This window comes from Scophthalmus maximus, chromosome 12 (genome assembly GCF_022379125.1).
Source record: "Scophthalmus maximus strain ysfricsl-2021 chromosome 12, ASM2237912v1, whole genome shotgun sequence".
Taxonomy (NCBI): domain Eukaryota; kingdom Metazoa; phylum Chordata; class Actinopteri; order Pleuronectiformes; family Scophthalmidae; genus Scophthalmus; species Scophthalmus maximus.
In genome coordinates, this window is record NC_061526.1 from 3704287 (window position 1) to 3720912 (window position 16626).

The 16626-nt window shown below is 46.7% G+C and overlaps 3 protein-coding genes and 1 long non-coding RNA gene across 13 annotated transcripts in view; 2 read left to right on the forward strand and 2 right to left on the reverse strand.

Annotated features, from left to right (window-relative positions):
• LOC118319460 (RNA-binding protein with multiple splicing) overlaps nucleotides 1–1095 on the reverse strand; it is a 35032-nt gene extending 33937 nt beyond the window's left edge. For 5 of the 10 annotated variants that reach the window (XR_004795996.1, XM_035649898.2, XM_035649886.1 and 2 more), the window contains exon 1: nucleotides 575–1093. Coding sequence is in view for 7 of the 10 variants with exons in the window: in XM_035649898.2 (XP_035505791.1) it covers nucleotides 575–637 (63 nt within the window). In the remaining 3 variants the exon portion in view is untranslated. Of the gene's footprint in view, nucleotides 1–574 lie in introns of all 10 variants that reach the window. The other 5 variants (XM_035649874.2, XM_035649925.2, XM_035649866.2 and 2 more) reach the window with 2 other exon arrangements.
• An 81-nt stretch (nucleotides 1096–1176) lies between these two features.
• On the forward strand, nucleotides 1177–7197 carry LOC118319494. The gene is made up of 3 exons (XR_004796009.2): nucleotides 1177–2832; nucleotides 2923–3102; nucleotides 5150–7197. It is a non-coding gene; the product is annotated as an uncharacterized LOC118319494 (long non-coding RNA).
• A 2414-nt stretch (nucleotides 7198–9611) lies between these two features.
• On the reverse strand, nucleotides 9612–12374 carry LOC118289179 (dynactin subunit 6). Its single transcript, XM_035615982.1, has 7 exons — nucleotides 12251–12374; nucleotides 11882–11946; nucleotides 11660–11765; nucleotides 11120–11208; nucleotides 10774–10821; nucleotides 10186–10328; nucleotides 9612–10071 (listed from the first exon to the last, which is right to left on the reverse strand). Exons 1-7 carry the CDS (start codon nucleotides 12286–12288, stop codon nucleotides 9973–9975), a joined length of 588 nt encoding a protein of 195 aa, XP_035471875.1. The 5' UTR covers nucleotides 12289–12374; the 3' UTR covers nucleotides 9612–9972.
• Nucleotides 12375–13426: 1052 nt separating this feature from the next.
• The window catches only part of LOC118289165 (zeta-sarcoglycan-like), a 30435-nt gene continuing 27235 nt past the window's right edge, over nucleotides 13427–16626 (forward strand). The window contains exons 1-2 of the mRNA XM_035615951.2: nucleotides 13427–13559; nucleotides 13678–13824. Coding sequence (XP_035471844.2) covers nucleotides 13786–13824 — 39 coding nt within the window. The 5' untranslated portion in view covers nucleotides 13427–13559; nucleotides 13678–13785. The remainder of the gene's footprint in view (nucleotides 13560–13677; nucleotides 13825–16626) is intronic.

A 16626-nucleotide genomic window follows, 5' to 3' on the forward strand; every position in this document is an offset into this window, starting at 1 on the left:
GCAGAGGAAGTTACGACTCTTCAAAAGAGAGCCTGCCTGTCGGAGTTACTATTGAGGAAATGCATCAGGGATTCCTCAAATTGCTATTTCTGCTCCTGCCTTGTTGCACGCAGGGTGTTTGTTCAACCTTTGTGTTTCTAATGGGGTTGAGCCCTTGGAAATTAAAATGGAGACATCACACGTGTCTTGAAAAAAACAATTGACAGGAAAGACAGTGGACAGGTGCAACTTTTTAAGTGAAATAAATAGACAGCCTGTACTTTTGGGGATAAACCCGGTAAAACACACACACACACACACACACACACACACACACACTGTATGAATGCCACCACACTATAACACAAAGACATTTAACTTCTACTAGGTAAAAAAAAAAAACAATAGGAGAAAATATGACATGAAAAAAAGAACACTTTACAGAAATATCACAGGGGGGGGGGGGGGGGGGGGGAGTGTTTGAACGTGAAGCCTTTGGCAACAGGACGGCGGAAGTTTCACGACGACAAGCGCGGCGACGCGCGCAGCGGGGGCGCGCGCCGCCGAACCGGGGCCGGGGCGCGCGGACACTCACCTCCTCCTCGTGGCCGGCGAACTCGGTGGGCTCGTTCTCCTTCTCGACCTTGCTGCTGTTCATCCTGCCCCCGTCGCTCGGACCGTCCTCCTCGCCCGCGTCTGTCGCCTTGCGCTTCTGCTGGGCTCGGCTCTGCCTCTCCAGGATGAGGGTCGCTCCCTTCCGCCGGGGCGAAACCCGAGGTCCGCGCGCGGCCGCTGTCCTGTCCGCCTGGCCCGAGCTTTAATTCCCGCTAGTTCGGCGGCATCGATGATGACTACAGATGAGGTTTTTCTTTTAATTTAAAAAGGAAAAGAAATGAAAATAAAAAAGACAAACAAACTAAGCTGTGGGCTGTTGTTGGTGGGTTTGTTTGTTAGTTTGTTGTTGTCGGTTCTTTTAGTTTTTGGAGCTCTCAGATTATTCCCCCCAGCGTCGTCTGGGAAGCGTCTGCGCAGGCTCTCTCGGTTGCTGTTCGCCAAACGAAACGCGGTGAGTGTTCAGTGGACCTGCGCCGCAGACAAACTTCTCTCGCCATCTCCGCGCGAGGGCGGGCGGGGCGGAGGAGAGGAGGAGGAGGAGGGGGAGGGGTTTAGGGTGGGGTAAAAAACAAAAGAAAAAAAGGTGGGATGCACCGTCTCCTGGGCTTTCATCACGTTTCATCAAGAGGGAGACAGTTGGGGCGGGGGGGGGGGATCAGTGCTGGTCACCTTTTGGAGCAGCTGAAGTCAGATCAGGGCTGTAGTTTGGATCCCCCCCCAGTCAGCCACACTCCAGCCTTTATTGTAATATGATTGGCATTTTTCCGGGCCTCTCACCTCTACGCCACCTCACAGCAAGAGGGTTAGAAGGTTCGAGGTCCCGGTTCAAACCAACCGGGGGCCTCTCTGTGTGGACTTTGCATGCGTCTCCCCGTGCATGCGTGGGTTCTCTCCGGGTTCTCCGGCTTCCTCCATGACATGCAGAAGGGGGCTGGGTCAATTGGAGACTCTGAATTGACCGTGGGTGTGAACGTGAGAGTGAATGGTTGTTCCTGTCTGGCCACCTGTCCAGGGTGGACCCCGCCTCTCGCCCAATGCACCCAATGGAAAATGCACGGAGGCCATCTTTCTGGACATTTTTCTCCAGAGTTCACTGTCTGAAAACAGCTCCAAGTTAGCCTAAGTCTTCCAATTCGCGGACCGCCTCCTTCAGCCGACAGCGAAGGTCGAACTGAAACGGAAGAAAGACCAATAGGCCACGACTAATCCGCTTTTCTCACACTATTTCTGTGAAAGGCCTAATACGTGTTGTCACATCTCAGACATAGTTGTTTATTCATTTCATTTTTTGTGTCTACAAATGGGGGATGTAGATGGAAAGCTTCTTTCTAAATCTGGCACAAAACATCTCTTGGTTCGTCCTGTCTCACGGAGGAATCTATTGTGGGCTTCTTACACTGCCTTTAATAATCTAATATCTAAATTATGTTTCAATTCCGTCCATCCATCTGAGCCTGGTTTGATGTGGTCCTGGAAGACATACAAGAGTGCTACTTGTGCTCCGATCAGCGACAGGCTATGCAGGACACGTGACTCCTTCCGTCGAGGGGTTTGTGTTTCACTGTAAACTCGTCCGTGTAGGTGCGCAGTTCACTCAGTTTTCCCATAAATTGCCTTGTTTAAAGTTTAACCAAGCGTCGCACACCGCCGGTTCCCATCATAAATCTGGCAAGTCACGAGATTGTTATCCAACAGGGCATGCACACTCAGGATTGCTCTCCCGCTCTTTCCCTGTCTCGACACCTTAAATTGTAGCACTCAGCGCAATTCATCATCTGTAAAGATGCGCGGGGCGGGGGACACAGCCAATTATCAACCTGGCTGTGTAATACATTTCACATGGCTCTTATGCAACAACCCTGGCAAGAGGTGAGACTCAGGTGCCGGGCCTTCCCTGCAACCGCAGAGTATTTACTCGAGGGGATCGAAGGGTCAGCGGTTCTGATATACATGAACAGCAGCAACGGGCCCCCCCCAAAAAAAAAGTATCAAAAATCCACGTTGCTAACCACAGTAACAGACCGTGAGGGCAGACAAGGAGCAGCTGGCCGGGAGATGCAGAGACAATCTGGCAGGGAACAAAAGAGGCACCCGCGGGGCCGGCGTGGAACAGCAGGCCGGTGGGCGGAGAACAGGTGAGGCTGGTCAAGGGGCCGGGGAACACACGCGAGGACGGGAACTGCAAGTGGCACAAGAGTTCGGCACGGCGAAGTACGACGGGAAACAGATACCGACAAGGTGACCGGATGCTACAGAGTGTTGTTTGCATCATTTCGGGGGGAAATGGTTCCCCTGGGGACATCACTGATATGAAATATTTCTGTCTAGGGGGTGCAGGTGAGGAGCTACTGGAGACGGCACCTGTAAATTGCTCAACATTTGGAATATGAAAACACGCCGCACTAATCCCCCTGTGAGCTCACCCATGACCAGTTGATTCACGACCTCTAAAGTGAGGAAATAGCTGGACCCCGGGGCTGCGGAAGTGATGTCTCAACAACAGTGGAGGTGAGCAAACGCACACACGCACAAAAAATATAAAACTTTACTGGCAAACCTATTATTGTCTTGGAAGCAGGATGCAACAACAGCCTTAAAAGCGCCAATCAGGTGACAAGGCAGGCCTTGAACCCCCCCCCCCCCCATTTCAAAACATTTATTTTCAGCAACCGCCTCACTTTGTGTTCCGCCGCGATGAAACGTTCGAGAGCTGACAGTAGCTCGGCAGTGGGGACTTTGACTATATGTTGCGTGACATTCATTGCGCGGGACAGACTCTCGCATTTGCTGACAGCCAGTGCAGAAAAGCAGAGCGAGTCGCTTTTGCTGAACTTGCACCCACGAGAGCAGCAAAGGGAGAGGAAGAAGCAGTGGGCGTGGATCGGTCTCAGAGATGTGTGCTCTCTCCCCTCCCCGATCATGTCCATATCAATGACCCTGCATCTGAAGCACGCACAATGACAGAAGGGACAAGAGCAGACTCTTTTGTGCTGATGAGGAGAGAGGGGGGGGGAGGAGGAGGGTCTCGGAGTCTTTCGCAGCGAGATAAAAATGGAAACGTTCCCCTCGCTGCTCGACACCCCTGTATCAAAGCCTCCTGCTGGAGTCTGGGGAGCGGGGAGGGGGGAGGAGAGGTGGGAAGGAGGAGGAGAGGATTGGAGTCGGGGCGGGGGGGGGGGGGGGGGGGGGGGGGGGGGTAGAGAGAGGGGGAGATGTCCCAGCTGTGTCTGACAGGTCCCAGGGCTGAGCTGTGTGGTCTGATGCTTGGAGAGTGGAGAGGGAGTGTGCCCCCCCCCCCCCCCCCCCCCCCCCCCCCCCCCCCACACACACACACACACACACACACACACACCAGGGGAGGGGGCAGAAGCAGAGCAGCCACGAGACAGATCTGGTCACGGTGTTCTGGGTAACATGTCAGCAAGCTTTGACATGGTCCGGCCTTACATCACGATATCTCTGTGTTATCCAGGGGACCGCGAGTTTTAAAAATAAATGCAGATATGTGTCGGGCTGAGACAGTCCGAAGACGCCTCGTCAGTTTAAACGGATGGGAAGACTAACGAGAGCACGCGTGTCGACACCACATTTTAGTGATAGTTTGATATTTGGGGAAGTAGGCCTCTTCGCTGTCTCGCCGATGAGTCAGAGAGGCGATCGACACCATTCTCATGTTAATACACTTAGCTACAGCCAGCAGCTGTTAACTTAAAGACACGGCAGCTTTGTGAAAAGGTAAAAGGAAAAAAAATTGTAACATAAAATACCGTAGGATGACACCACAACAAAAGTTTAACTTTTAAATCTGTGGCACCAGCAGCTACCAGACGTGCATTCGACAGCAACACTTGGTCACATCAAGTCTAAAAATACTGGATTCAGTCAAACAATATCCCACACGTCATTCTTTTAAGAGCGTAAACTTCCCTCAGGTGGCTGTAACCTCCTCAAATCAGGGGAAAACGTTGAGCTGACGTGAGACGACAATGGTCGCCATGTGTGTTGTTGTTTTTATTAATTTCATCCCTGTCTCACTGTTTGATTTTTCACACACCTTGCTGTGTGTAAGCAAAAGTACTAAGACTCGTTCATTTATTAACATTAACATTTTTGTGTCCACAAACAGGGAATGCAGTTTGTCTCCGTCTAAATCTGGCACAAAACAATCTATTTGTTAGACTCTTAGGAAACGTCTAGGAAACGTCAGCTGCCTCGTCCTCTGATATGATACAACCAGCCTTCTGGCCGGCGCGCTTTGTTCGCAGTACAAAAACTGATGCATCTTATCTGATCACTTTTACACACTAGCTTTAGAACAGATTAAACATATACATTTTTAAAATGTCAATAATTGAGCAATGGAGGCCAGCTGTTCCTCCCATCATCCCATGGATCTTTATCCGGAGCTAATGCAACTAGTAAACATGTGGTTTCATATTTACTGCCCAGATTTAAAATTGGTAATAAATAAATTAAATAAGCATATTTCCCTGAGATGTCAAACTATTGCTTGAAGTACCAGAGATTTTTATTTTTTTTTCATTTTGTTTCCCAGATAACAAACATTTCAACTGAAATGCAAGAACCTCTGCTGAAACGCAGGTGGGGCTGGAGATTGAGACGCAAATCAAGTTATCCAGTATCATCTTCTGGATCACTGACTCATCGCTAAAAGGCCAGCTTGATGTGAGCACCGCAGCATGAATCTGCCGTGACACAACGCCAATGTATTGACCAGTGGTGGATCCCCCAGGGGAGGACCCCCCCCCCCCCCCCGCGGTTCTTGTTGCCCACTCAGACAACTGAGTCGGACGACTACAAGACGTCCGACTCCTCTCCTTTCTCCAACACTTTCTTTGCATTCCTGCAACCCGGTGGCAAAGCGAACTCCTGCGCGGGCTTCTGAATTCCTAAAGGACCAAAAAGGGGGAACAAAGAGAGGGAGGACGACCGTTGCAATCCATTTAGAGGTCACCTGGGAAAACACGCGGGCCTGCGCGTAGACCTGACGGCAGCTCTGCGTTTGGCAGAGCGACACACTTCGCCCTGTTTGAGTGATGTGGGCTAAGTGGCTCTCATTGGGCTCAGGGCCAGGCCATTCCATTCCTTTGACTTGCTGATACGCAGCGTTCCTCCCTCGTGCTTCGTGCCCTTTGATCTTCCACTAAGATCCCTAATGAGCAAATTTGTGGTCAGTTTGACCCGCTCTAATTGGCCATGAGAAGCTCGGGCGCGCTCTGTTCCGGTCGGCTCAATCCTTTACAGTGGCTCCTTTCGCAAACAAGAGCGCGTCTTCACGCAGCCGCCGTGTGACACAAAAATCCCAATACATGGCAGTATTTTTGAAAAAAGAAAATAGATAGTTAAGAGCAATACACTTTCAAAAAGTACTCGACGGTGGCCCGGAAGAGTCAAAAACCAACCTGATGCAAAAAAGGCCGCAACACAAGTGCAAAAGAGATGTCAAGAGATGTTGAAATTCAGTTGCCGCATGTTCTGTATTTCACAGCATTCATGGAACAGTTATTGACATATTTCATCGTGGACCAAAGGTTGAATGACCCGTAGACCAGCATTGCCAACCCCTTGAATTGAGTTTCTATATCGTGGCACACACTGTGCCCTGCTTACTATCACTATCTCCAAATACCCACAGCAAGAAATGTGAGCCCGTGCCAGGAAACAATCCCTCAAGAACGTGTCACTGTACAAACTCAAGTGTTTTCTTCTTTGTCTTTGTCAGCAGGAGCAGCCGCTGATTTCGGAGTAGGTTAACCTTTCAAAATGGTCCAAAAGTTTAAATGAATGAGCCATGTGTCCGGGGGAAGAAAAGGAGTTTTGCTTTAATCGCAAGTTCCCGTCGATCGTCGTAGTCCCTTTGTCGCACAGGTTTAGAGAAATGCAAGAGAGAATGCAAGCGCCCTTGCGATGTAGTGTAGGTTGCATTACTGAGTAGTGAGGTAGAACATGGGCCACAGTCGTCGTGAGCCACAGTGTGAAATCTGACGAGCCGAGGATTAGTGAAACCTTGCTCTAAATTTTTTTAAAAAAGAAAAGGAAAACACATTGAATTTCCACCTTTCCTTTCTTTTTATATATATATATATATGGAAAAACCTAGAGTTGTGTCAATGTACAGGAGCACAAGAAAGAGACAAGTCCACGTCACTAGGCCGTACTTCAGGCCTTCATGGTTCAGCGAGCTGAGCATGACTCCTCGGCTTGAATTTCCCAAATGTTGACACAGGCCTGCATAATGGACTGTAATGTTCCCTCTGAATGCTCTGGAGTGGGGCCTAACAAGTCTTAAAGCAGGTCAAAGGGAGGTATGTTAGGTTATATTGTCTCTTTTGTTGTGCAGTGGAACCAATAAAAGGTTAAACTTAAACCCAGCTCCTGAGGCCCCTGTCTTTCCCAATGCTTTTAATCATTATTGAACAATGTGTATACTTGAAAAAAACTGTTTATATGCCTTCTGCAGTTTGCACCGAGGTGCAGAACTCTGTACATAACTGTTTACATGCCTTCTCTAGTTTGCACCGAGGTGCAGAACTCTGTACACTGCCCATTACTTACTGTGAATTAAAAAAATATATTTTTTAATTTTCTTCTGATCCGTTTTTTTTTTTGTCACCATTTTATGTCATCATTATTCTTTGTACGTAAATCTTATTCTTTCTTTTTTTTTTACTGCATCTAAATCCATGTACATATGCACATCACACACGATGCTCTTACAATCAAATCACATTCATGCAAAACGCAAATAAATCAATGCCAGCATCGGCACGCTGACACGCCCACAGTGACAATGCCGACACGCCAATGTTTCCGCAGTTTCACAAAGTCATAAGCTGCTTTCAGACGTGCAACTGAAGTCCGGACATTTAGCTTCCATTTTTCCAGAGCGGCTGTATGTGAGACAACGCGTACGTTTGCTCGGGATATTTTTTACGGAACGCCTCCTGCTTGCTCTGCCAAGACTCCACAGCGTGCGTCTGACTCGGACAACCTCCTGCCACGTTTATTACATGTGAACGGCAAACACTGGAAAATGTCCTCGCACCAAACATAAAGTGTAGCTGAGAGCTTTAGTGATGTGTTTTGAAGTGTTGTGTATGAAGTGAAATCTTTCCACGATGATGGTGTATCCTCTGGGGAATGTTGATGTTGGTAATCCGTCTAAACATCTCTGTGGACCAAAGTGGCGAACAAGCTCGCCCTCGCTACACTGCTGTCCACGGAGCCACGCTGCTAACACGGCTGAAAAAGGCACGACATCCACTTGTTCCCGGGTCCCTGTTGCGATGAAATTAATTATTTCTGTGGCATTGCAATGGAAACCACTGCAGCCTATAGGTCACATTTCACTTTTCAAAAGGTGGACTTGGCTGCAAAGGTCAGCTGTCAGAAAGCCTTTATCCTCCCATACCAACTGGTGGCCAGTTTGAACATGACTGACTGCGGTGGACCACAACAACACTTGAACTGCATGTGCTGCCGAAGACTGCGGCCATAGCAATGAAGTGAAGGGTAAGGACTTCTTTGTTTGGTTGCAAAATGCCACAGTTCGATATGTTTCCAGATGGCCGAAGAGAAAAACGTGTTTCGCCCACATTTTCACAGCAGCCTCCCCAGTATCCACTGTTGGATGACAAACTAAAATGTCATGCATCTCTCTTTGTTCATGATAAGATATTATTGACTGCTCGGAGAATGCTGCATATTGCAGCTAAAAGCCAAACATTGACTTGAGATAATCCGATTGGAACATAAGCAAAGAGCCCTCCGATGTACAAAAGTCTGCTTTAACAAATGAGTGGAAAGTACAGTAAGGGAGAGGTATAAATAGCTGTCTCCAAATATAGATCACCATTTGAACTTCCTCCTCAAATTCCTGCCATGAGTTGCTATCATCAAAGCCATTTTGCCTCTGTTAAAAACCCTCTGCAGATTAAAATGCCACTTGCCCCCCGTGAGGTCCTTGTCATTCTGCACATTCAACGGCGCCCTGCCCCTGCCTCCGTTGTCATACTAAAGCGAACCGACGCATTGGCAACACCCCAAAATAAAAGTGATGGTAGTGGGGAGGGGGGGGGGGGGGGGGGGAAACAGAAAGAAGTGCGAAACAGAAAGGAGCCTGGACGTGGCCCCGGCTGCACTCCGCTGCTGAAATAATTAGCCCCTGGTTGATGTGGACTCCTCGTGGGACTCCACCGTGACATGTTCAAATGAGTATTGGCAGTGTGCGACACCAGCTGTGGGCCTCCGACAGGGAGGCCGCTGTACTGTGCAGCATCCTCCTCATCGAGCATGACACAACCCCTTTAAAGTCTGAAGAGCGGGAGCAGTGGCCTTGAGTTTGTCTTAGAGCGGAAAAGACTTTAACAGAATTAACTGTAAAATGTGACACGCAAGAACGACTGACTGTCAGTCCCACTCATCCATCCACACCCAAATCTGCGAGTCTGTGGCACAGATGGGAGCACCACCCAAGGGACCTAGATATGAGGAAGAGGGCACCAGGCATTGTTCAGACCCATCCTGCAGTAGAAACGCAAGTCGCAACCACACCCTGTGTCAATTACAATAAACCATGTGGAATTCCCACTGTACCCCGGCACCAATTTGGCAACCCCTGGTGGGAGGGCACAGGACTGGCAACCCACCGAATCCAAGAGTACCACACCCACAGATATCTTTTTAGGAATCACTACTGCTCAGTTATTGCATTACATGGTGAAGCGGGCTTTTGTTGCCAGTGCTCGTGGCATTTCCAGCAACCAATTTCAGCCCCAAAACTAGAATTTGTATTTATTCTTAACACAGCAGCATGATGATAGATTTAGTAGTGTTATTATTGAATACAATTTTTAATTGGCTATTGGATATCACTTAAACAAATCAAAGATTAAACAAAGCCTTCAGGGCGGAGGGTGTACAAACAGTTGCTCAATAGCCCCTCCTTGTGGTCACAAAATACAGGAACTATAAAACCAACAGACCACAAGATTAAATCCAATTTTTGATAGAATCTTTATTGCAATATTTCTGAATGTTCATTGTAACAATTATAAATATAAATGAATGTAACTGATTGACCTAAAAATGGCACAGAAAATGTCTAAAACATGTAATAAATAGTCACAAAATTGTTAACAATATCTGAAAGCAAAAGTGCAAAACCAGAGGAAGTCGGATATGTTAGTGTTTTTTCGTACACAGTAGGAAATGTAGTGTGCGGTGGTAATTATTAATGCTACAGGTGATCCGTTAGACATTAGGGAGCAACACTAAAGGTAAGGCAAGTGCAAATTGGGGGAAACGTGTGAGTTCGGTGTTGTGCAGATGTGTCGCGGCAGGTTTCCTTCCTCCGTGCTAGTTCCTCACGGGCGTGCCGCTTCCCTTCACCGTCTTCTTCAGGTGGTGGTAGTTGGGCAGAATCTTCATGAGGAAGTCGAGCTGCAGAGTTTGCGGCTACAAGATAAAAGATCCACCCCTGGTTACACATATCGGCGTGAGAAAAAACGGCGGGAAAACTGGCGGGCGGGAAAACTGGCGGGCGCAAACGGGCGTCGGCCGAGGACTGACCTGCGGCTTTTCGCTCTGCACGCGCCTGATGCAGTTCGAACCGTACACAACCGTGTTCTCGGGCACGACCTCGCACGCGTTGACCTGGCAGCACGCACCGACGATGCAGCCACTGGTCAGAATCACATTTCTCCCAAGATCCGCTGGGATATAATATGAGAAGAGAGAACGATACACAATAGAAACATATGCAAAAATAAACCATAGGGACATGGAAAGAATGTTGGGCGATGATTTACACTATTACACTAAATAATCAGCTGTCAGATATTTTTTGCCATTTTATTTATACTGTGGTATATATCCCTTTTTATATATCTGAGCAATTTAGATCATTGTATCCAAATCAGTACACAGGACTACAATGTTGAAGATGTATGTTAATTTGCCAGGTGTTCAATTTGCTGTGGAAAGCCAATAAAAGGCATTATAGGCTGCCATATTATTATTATTATCAGTAAATGATTTCTCAAATGATTTTCAAGAACATCTACTATATCATGTATAAATTACATATAAATAATGACACATATGAGGATAGAGGATTTTTACCCATATTGCACAGGACAAGAGGAACATGGTACTTACCCTTCGACTCGATCACATTATTGTCTCCAATTTTCAAAGCTTGAGAGACTGAGGCAGAATCATTAAGGATTTAAATTCAAAATAATTGATAATCACTGCAGACAACGGCCTGGTAGATTCCCAAGGATAATGATGTTTTTTAGATACTAGAGAGATTATTAGAGTTACAATAATCTGACTGTAGAAGTGAGTGGGACAGTTTGAAGTAGAAAAACAATCTTACCAGCGCCCTCTGGTGGATAAACTATGTCATATTTTACATTTCTGCAGATATTTCCAGTTATTCAGTAATTATCTACAATCAATTATTGAGTGTGTGGGTGTTTTTTTTAATTGCAAAGGATACCACATCCAACCTCGAAGACATTGTTGGTTCCAATAGTCATGGTCTTTGGCTCAACTCCCTCTGAATCTGGCATTATGTTCTCCGGATAACTACAAAGGAAAAACATACTACAGGAGGTCAAATCAAATCATACCTGCAACTAACAATTATTTTCATTATCGATAAATCCGTGGATTACTTTCTCGATTCATCGATCAGTTGTTTGCTCCATTAAATGGTGAAAATGACCGATCATGGCCGATCCTGATTCCCAAAGCCAAATATATTTAATTTACTGTCATAGAGCAAAGACACCAGAAAATATTTACATTCAAGAAGCTGTAATTTGAGTATTTTGACTTTTTTTTTCCATAGAAAACTACTTGGCCCGATTAATCGATGATCAATATAGTTGGCGGTTAATTTGGTCGTCGATTACTAATCGATTTATCAATTAACTGTTGCAGCTCTAGATCATCAAATTATTTGAAAATGAAATGACTATGAGTATAGCAACACACACACACACACACACACACACACACACACAGCTACCCATACCTGTTAATAATAAGTGCCTGCTCCTCTATCAGATTGCCCTCTCCAATGATGATGGGCCCTGCCTCTGCTATGATCCTGGCCTTCGGGTGGACAACTGTTCTGGCACCTGAGAAAATGTAAAAAAAAAATAATAATAATAAGATAACCATTTCAGAAGGATGCAGTAGCTCAAATAAAACAAACTGCATCAAGTGACCCTCACAGTGAAATGAAAGCTCTCACCGATGGTCACGTCTCCTCTTATTTCGCTTTCAACACACACAACAGCCCCAGCTGCAATTTTCGCGCTGCAACAACAACAACAACAACAACAACAACAGGAGACGGAGAGGATGTTCAACATTCACATTCAGAGACATCACTGTAAACACGCGAGCCTCATTACAGGCAGAACAACCGGCGAGTCATCAGATCCATAGCCTCTTAGGCCAGTGATTAATGCACCTCGTTAAACTCGACCGATAAATACATATGGGAGTCGCCATCAGTGATTTTTGCAGGATGAATACAAAGATGATACTACAGTTATTCTACTTAGAGGTCAACCGGATCGTATAAAAACATAAACGCGTATAAGATGCAATTCTTTACCTTTTCTGTGCCATTATTTGTTTGCTGGCGTCCGACATCCTGGCGATTAGGGAATCGATCGACCGACAGTTGATTATTAATCCTAGCTCACAGTTGGAGGAGCTCTGGTTTCGATTGCGTTCGTCTGGAAGCACCAGTCTGAGACTTTGCTGCCCTCTACTGTATTCACCCGGTATGTTAACCAACCTGCTTTAATCGTGTTTATAATTATATCTATATTATTTATATATTTACATTCGTTTGACATATGCCATTTTATATTGACATTACCTTCATTTTATCTTATTTTATCCCCCCCAAATACTGCATACTCTAAGTATTCAAAATTCAAAATATAAGCTTTAATTTCAACTAATTAATTCATAAACGCCATTCATACAAATATTTTATTTTTAAATCTTGTATGTCATAGGCATATTCCTTCCCAGTACTAAAAGTCTTGTTTTAATATTAAGGTGACTGCTAAGACTGTTACGATATACTGAAAATACTGAAAATACACTGGTATTCTGAAAAGGAAACTGATGAAATGAATCCTTGGGGTCCCAAACCATCACAAGATCAACAGACTATAAGCTTAACTGTCTTTATTAGAATCTCTATGGCAATATCTATGTGTCTTTTTTTAAACAATTATAAATATAAATGGATGTAATTGATTGACTTAAAGGTGGCACTGAAAATATTGAATTTCGGATTCAAAATATATATGAAGTAGTCACATATGGCAGTGTGTGTGTGTGTGTGTGTGTGTGTGTGTGTGTGTGTGCGTGTGTGCATGTGTCCAAATCGAGCTGATATCATATTGATACACATATCTCGTTGCAGTAGCAGCAAATGTCCAGCAGGGTTCAACAACTACCAAAGAATGGGCACCGGTTCTGTTTTTGAACAAGCCAGCTGAATTCACCGTGTGTAGGAGGAAACAATGGAGGAAACTCCTGCCACTACAATGTTATAATTAAAATGCTAGAGTTTATTTTTCCTTTAATGATTTTATATGTGGGATAGATTAAAGGGTACATTAAATAAGTGATTTAACAAAATAAACATTGCCTCGTCAAATGTGTTGGGATTGAAAGCTCTCACAGCTTCGGGCTGACTGCTGCTTCTGACATGTCTGAGCGGCTGCTTGCGACTTTTATTTTGAAATCAGATACCGGAAGTAGGGAGCGTCAACCCGTGTGACTTGACAGCGGTGGGTTTTGGAGCGGAGCGACTCCGCGAGCGGAAAGTGAGAAGCGGACACGGGAGCACCTGAGCCCGCGTCTCCTCGCGAGCCAGCAGCCTCTTTGAGCATCACTGCACGGTACATTAGAAGACTTAAAGACACCCAGGGTGTACTCTATTTCTTTTTTTTAAACCTGCCCAAAACATTGGATATATGTGTTCTTCTTCTTCTTCTTATTTTCCCCCCTGAATGGCAGTTAAGAAGCGCAGCTGTAGTTTGGCGCAGCGGCGTGCGGAACATCCGCGCCTCGGGCTCGTTTGAACTTGGCGTAAAAAGATGTAACCGGGACGAATGACACGGTGACATGGAGCAGTCGGCCACTCTCGACATAGAGTCGCTGAAGGTGAGTTCATGGCCTCAAAAGTGTCAGACGCGATGCGACTTCGATCGAATTGAGGTGAGTTTAAAACGCCATAAAAGTGGTGACTTGACGCGCGTCACTGTGTTGCCTTTAATTCCGCGGTCGCGATGGAGTTCCTCTCCGCAACAGGTGCACGCGGTGCTCCGCGCGTGCCCTTAAGAGAGCAAGAGGAAAAGTCCCAGATAATTAAAGATGAATGGAAACTGTCTGCTCACTCTTCCAGTCTTGCTGCGGTTGCATTTCCCTCTCCAGGCGGGAGCGCGATGATTAATAACCAGTGGCCGGCGCTCAAACGCATCAGGAGGCCCGCCCGGAGCCCCTGTATCTCCCTCTTGCACTACAGCTCATATTCTATTCATCTGCCCCCCCCCCTCCTTCTTCAAGAATCACAGTAATGTGACAGCCTATGAATATTCTGCCTGCATGCGTTCTCATTATCATTCCGGTCTGGCGAAAAAAAAGGAGGGGGGTGGGCAGAGGGAAGTGGGGTGGTGGGTAACCTCTGGGTACAGTATGTGCATCTCGTCACTGTGCTGCTGCAGTGCAAAAACAAAAAAAGAAAAAGGAAAAAGAAAAGAAGCTCTGCTGTGTGTCAGAAACCTCCACACAGCAGAGCCTCTGTTTGGCTGCGCGCTCCTGTCCATCCATTGGTCCCTGCTGCGCACGCACGCGCGCACACACAGAGGGAGAGGGAGAGGGAGAGCCCTGGGCTCAGTGGTTTGGGTCATGCTTCTCAGTCAGGAAATTCACCTCTGCTCACTCTGAGCTGATCCGGCACGTCCCACATCAACTTGCACCCTTGCCACTCTCAGCTAATTTAATCACGTCTGAAGGGGATACAGACAACACTCTGGCCTAAACTTGGCTTGGTGAATGTTAAAAACTGATTGCACAGTGTAACGGCGATAGAGAAACAACACCGCCCGCGCTTATTCTGGTCCACTATGAGCCTTGCTGTCCCCGGTGTTGTCCTCTCGGCCAACAGGACGGTGTTCCCACGAAAAAGATGACGCCTCGCGATACGTCAAAAAGGGAACAGCGTCAGCCATTGTGTGATCAAAACAATGGAGAGAATAGCATTCTCCCCGTATCTATCCCCAGTGATGGAAATGGCAGATGGTGGAACAGCCAAATTGACAAAAAAAACAACTCAGACCTCGCAAGGGGGGAACAAAAATCCCGAAACCAAAGCAAGGCGAAGAAGGAGAGTGATAGAAAAAAAAGAGAGCTCCGGGACTTTAGAGTTCTAAAAAGCAACATTCAGTTTGCCTTCGTTTACTAGATCAGCTAGTAACACAACCAGCGTACTTATTAATATCACCAGACGATTAACTGGAAGTGTTTTGCTCAATTTGGGTTTTAGCCATGATTCTCACGCTGCCGCTGCTAAATCCTAGAAGCCAGAGAAGGAAGTTCTCTCCTCCCTTCCGTTATCTCCAAAGTGGCGGTTGTCGTGGAATTTTGTCTATCCTTCCCTGAGAAACTGTTAAGACGAGTCTTCTCAGGCACCAAGCAAGGTCAACCTGTCTGTGGCAGGCCACAACAGTCGTCGTGCGGCTGCGGTCTCTCTTAAGGTGTCATAGTCGCAAGGAGATGACGACATTACCCTGAACTAAATACACTACGGAGACCGGGAACAGGCAGATTGATCTGGTTGATCTGTGTAAACGAACCAGAAATCTCCTTGATATATATTGAGCTCTTATAATAAATACTTCTGCTTAAGACACCCACGGTTTCCGTCTCCCTGAATCAGCATCCACCCCTTCAATTATTCCTTTTCAGTGGTGACAACTTCCCCGTGCGCCCTGAGGAAAAGTCCCCGTCGGCGTCCTGCAACTGCAACTGCAGCGTCTTCGTGACAGTGACCAAACAGTACAACCGCCTTGAACCGCGAGTGTTTTAATTCTAGCAATATGAATAGGCCCTAATTGAAACTAAAGCTTTGTTTCGGAGGCTTTTGTCACAGTCATTTTCTTGATAATACAGTGTTCGTGGCCGGCATTTGATGGACACCTGTGGGCAACTGTCCAAAAGAGCCTCCATTGACTCTAAGGACTTTCTGATTGGCAAGGAAAGCTAGTGCACTGTGGGGAGAGAAGTGTCTGTCTGTTTACATCGGCCAGTGTGTTATCTTTTCTTCCCCCCCCCCCTGATGGAGCCACCGTCAAGAGTCAGACAAGAGCTGCAAATAAACTTCAATAAAAGCCCGCTCTTGGCGTTATTAATAATTGATGCAAAGGTCAGATGTGCAGGATGCCAACAAGGTTTGTTGCTCATTTATGAGTTGCAAAAGTGCATGTATTTTTCATGAAAGTGTCCTCAAAAGCAGACCAAAAGGAAAATTCTCGGCGAGAGCTGCCTTCAAATGTGATGGCCTGTGATGTGTTGAAAGGCTTTGTTGGCCGCGCGCGCTGATTGAACAGCCGCGACCTTTTCCGCTGCGCCAGACTTATTGGAGATCTTTGATCCCTGCTGATCTCGCGCCTTTGAGCTGGAGTTACCTTGTTGCCTTCAGCTGGAGGAAGTGCGCTGCCGCACGTTCCACACACACACACACACACACACACAAAAAGGGCAACCACGCTGCGAAAGATGAAGCCATCGGCGGGGCTCTGCCGCCGCTGCTGTAACTCCAGCCCGAGATGATGTAGCCCACAAAAATTGGATTTCGCATCCAAGCGGAGTGGGCGATTTCCCCCCCCCCCCCCCCCCCCCCCCCCGCATGCCTGATTGTCACATCAACTAAATGTGAAATGGTGCCATCAATACGTTGCGTTGAAC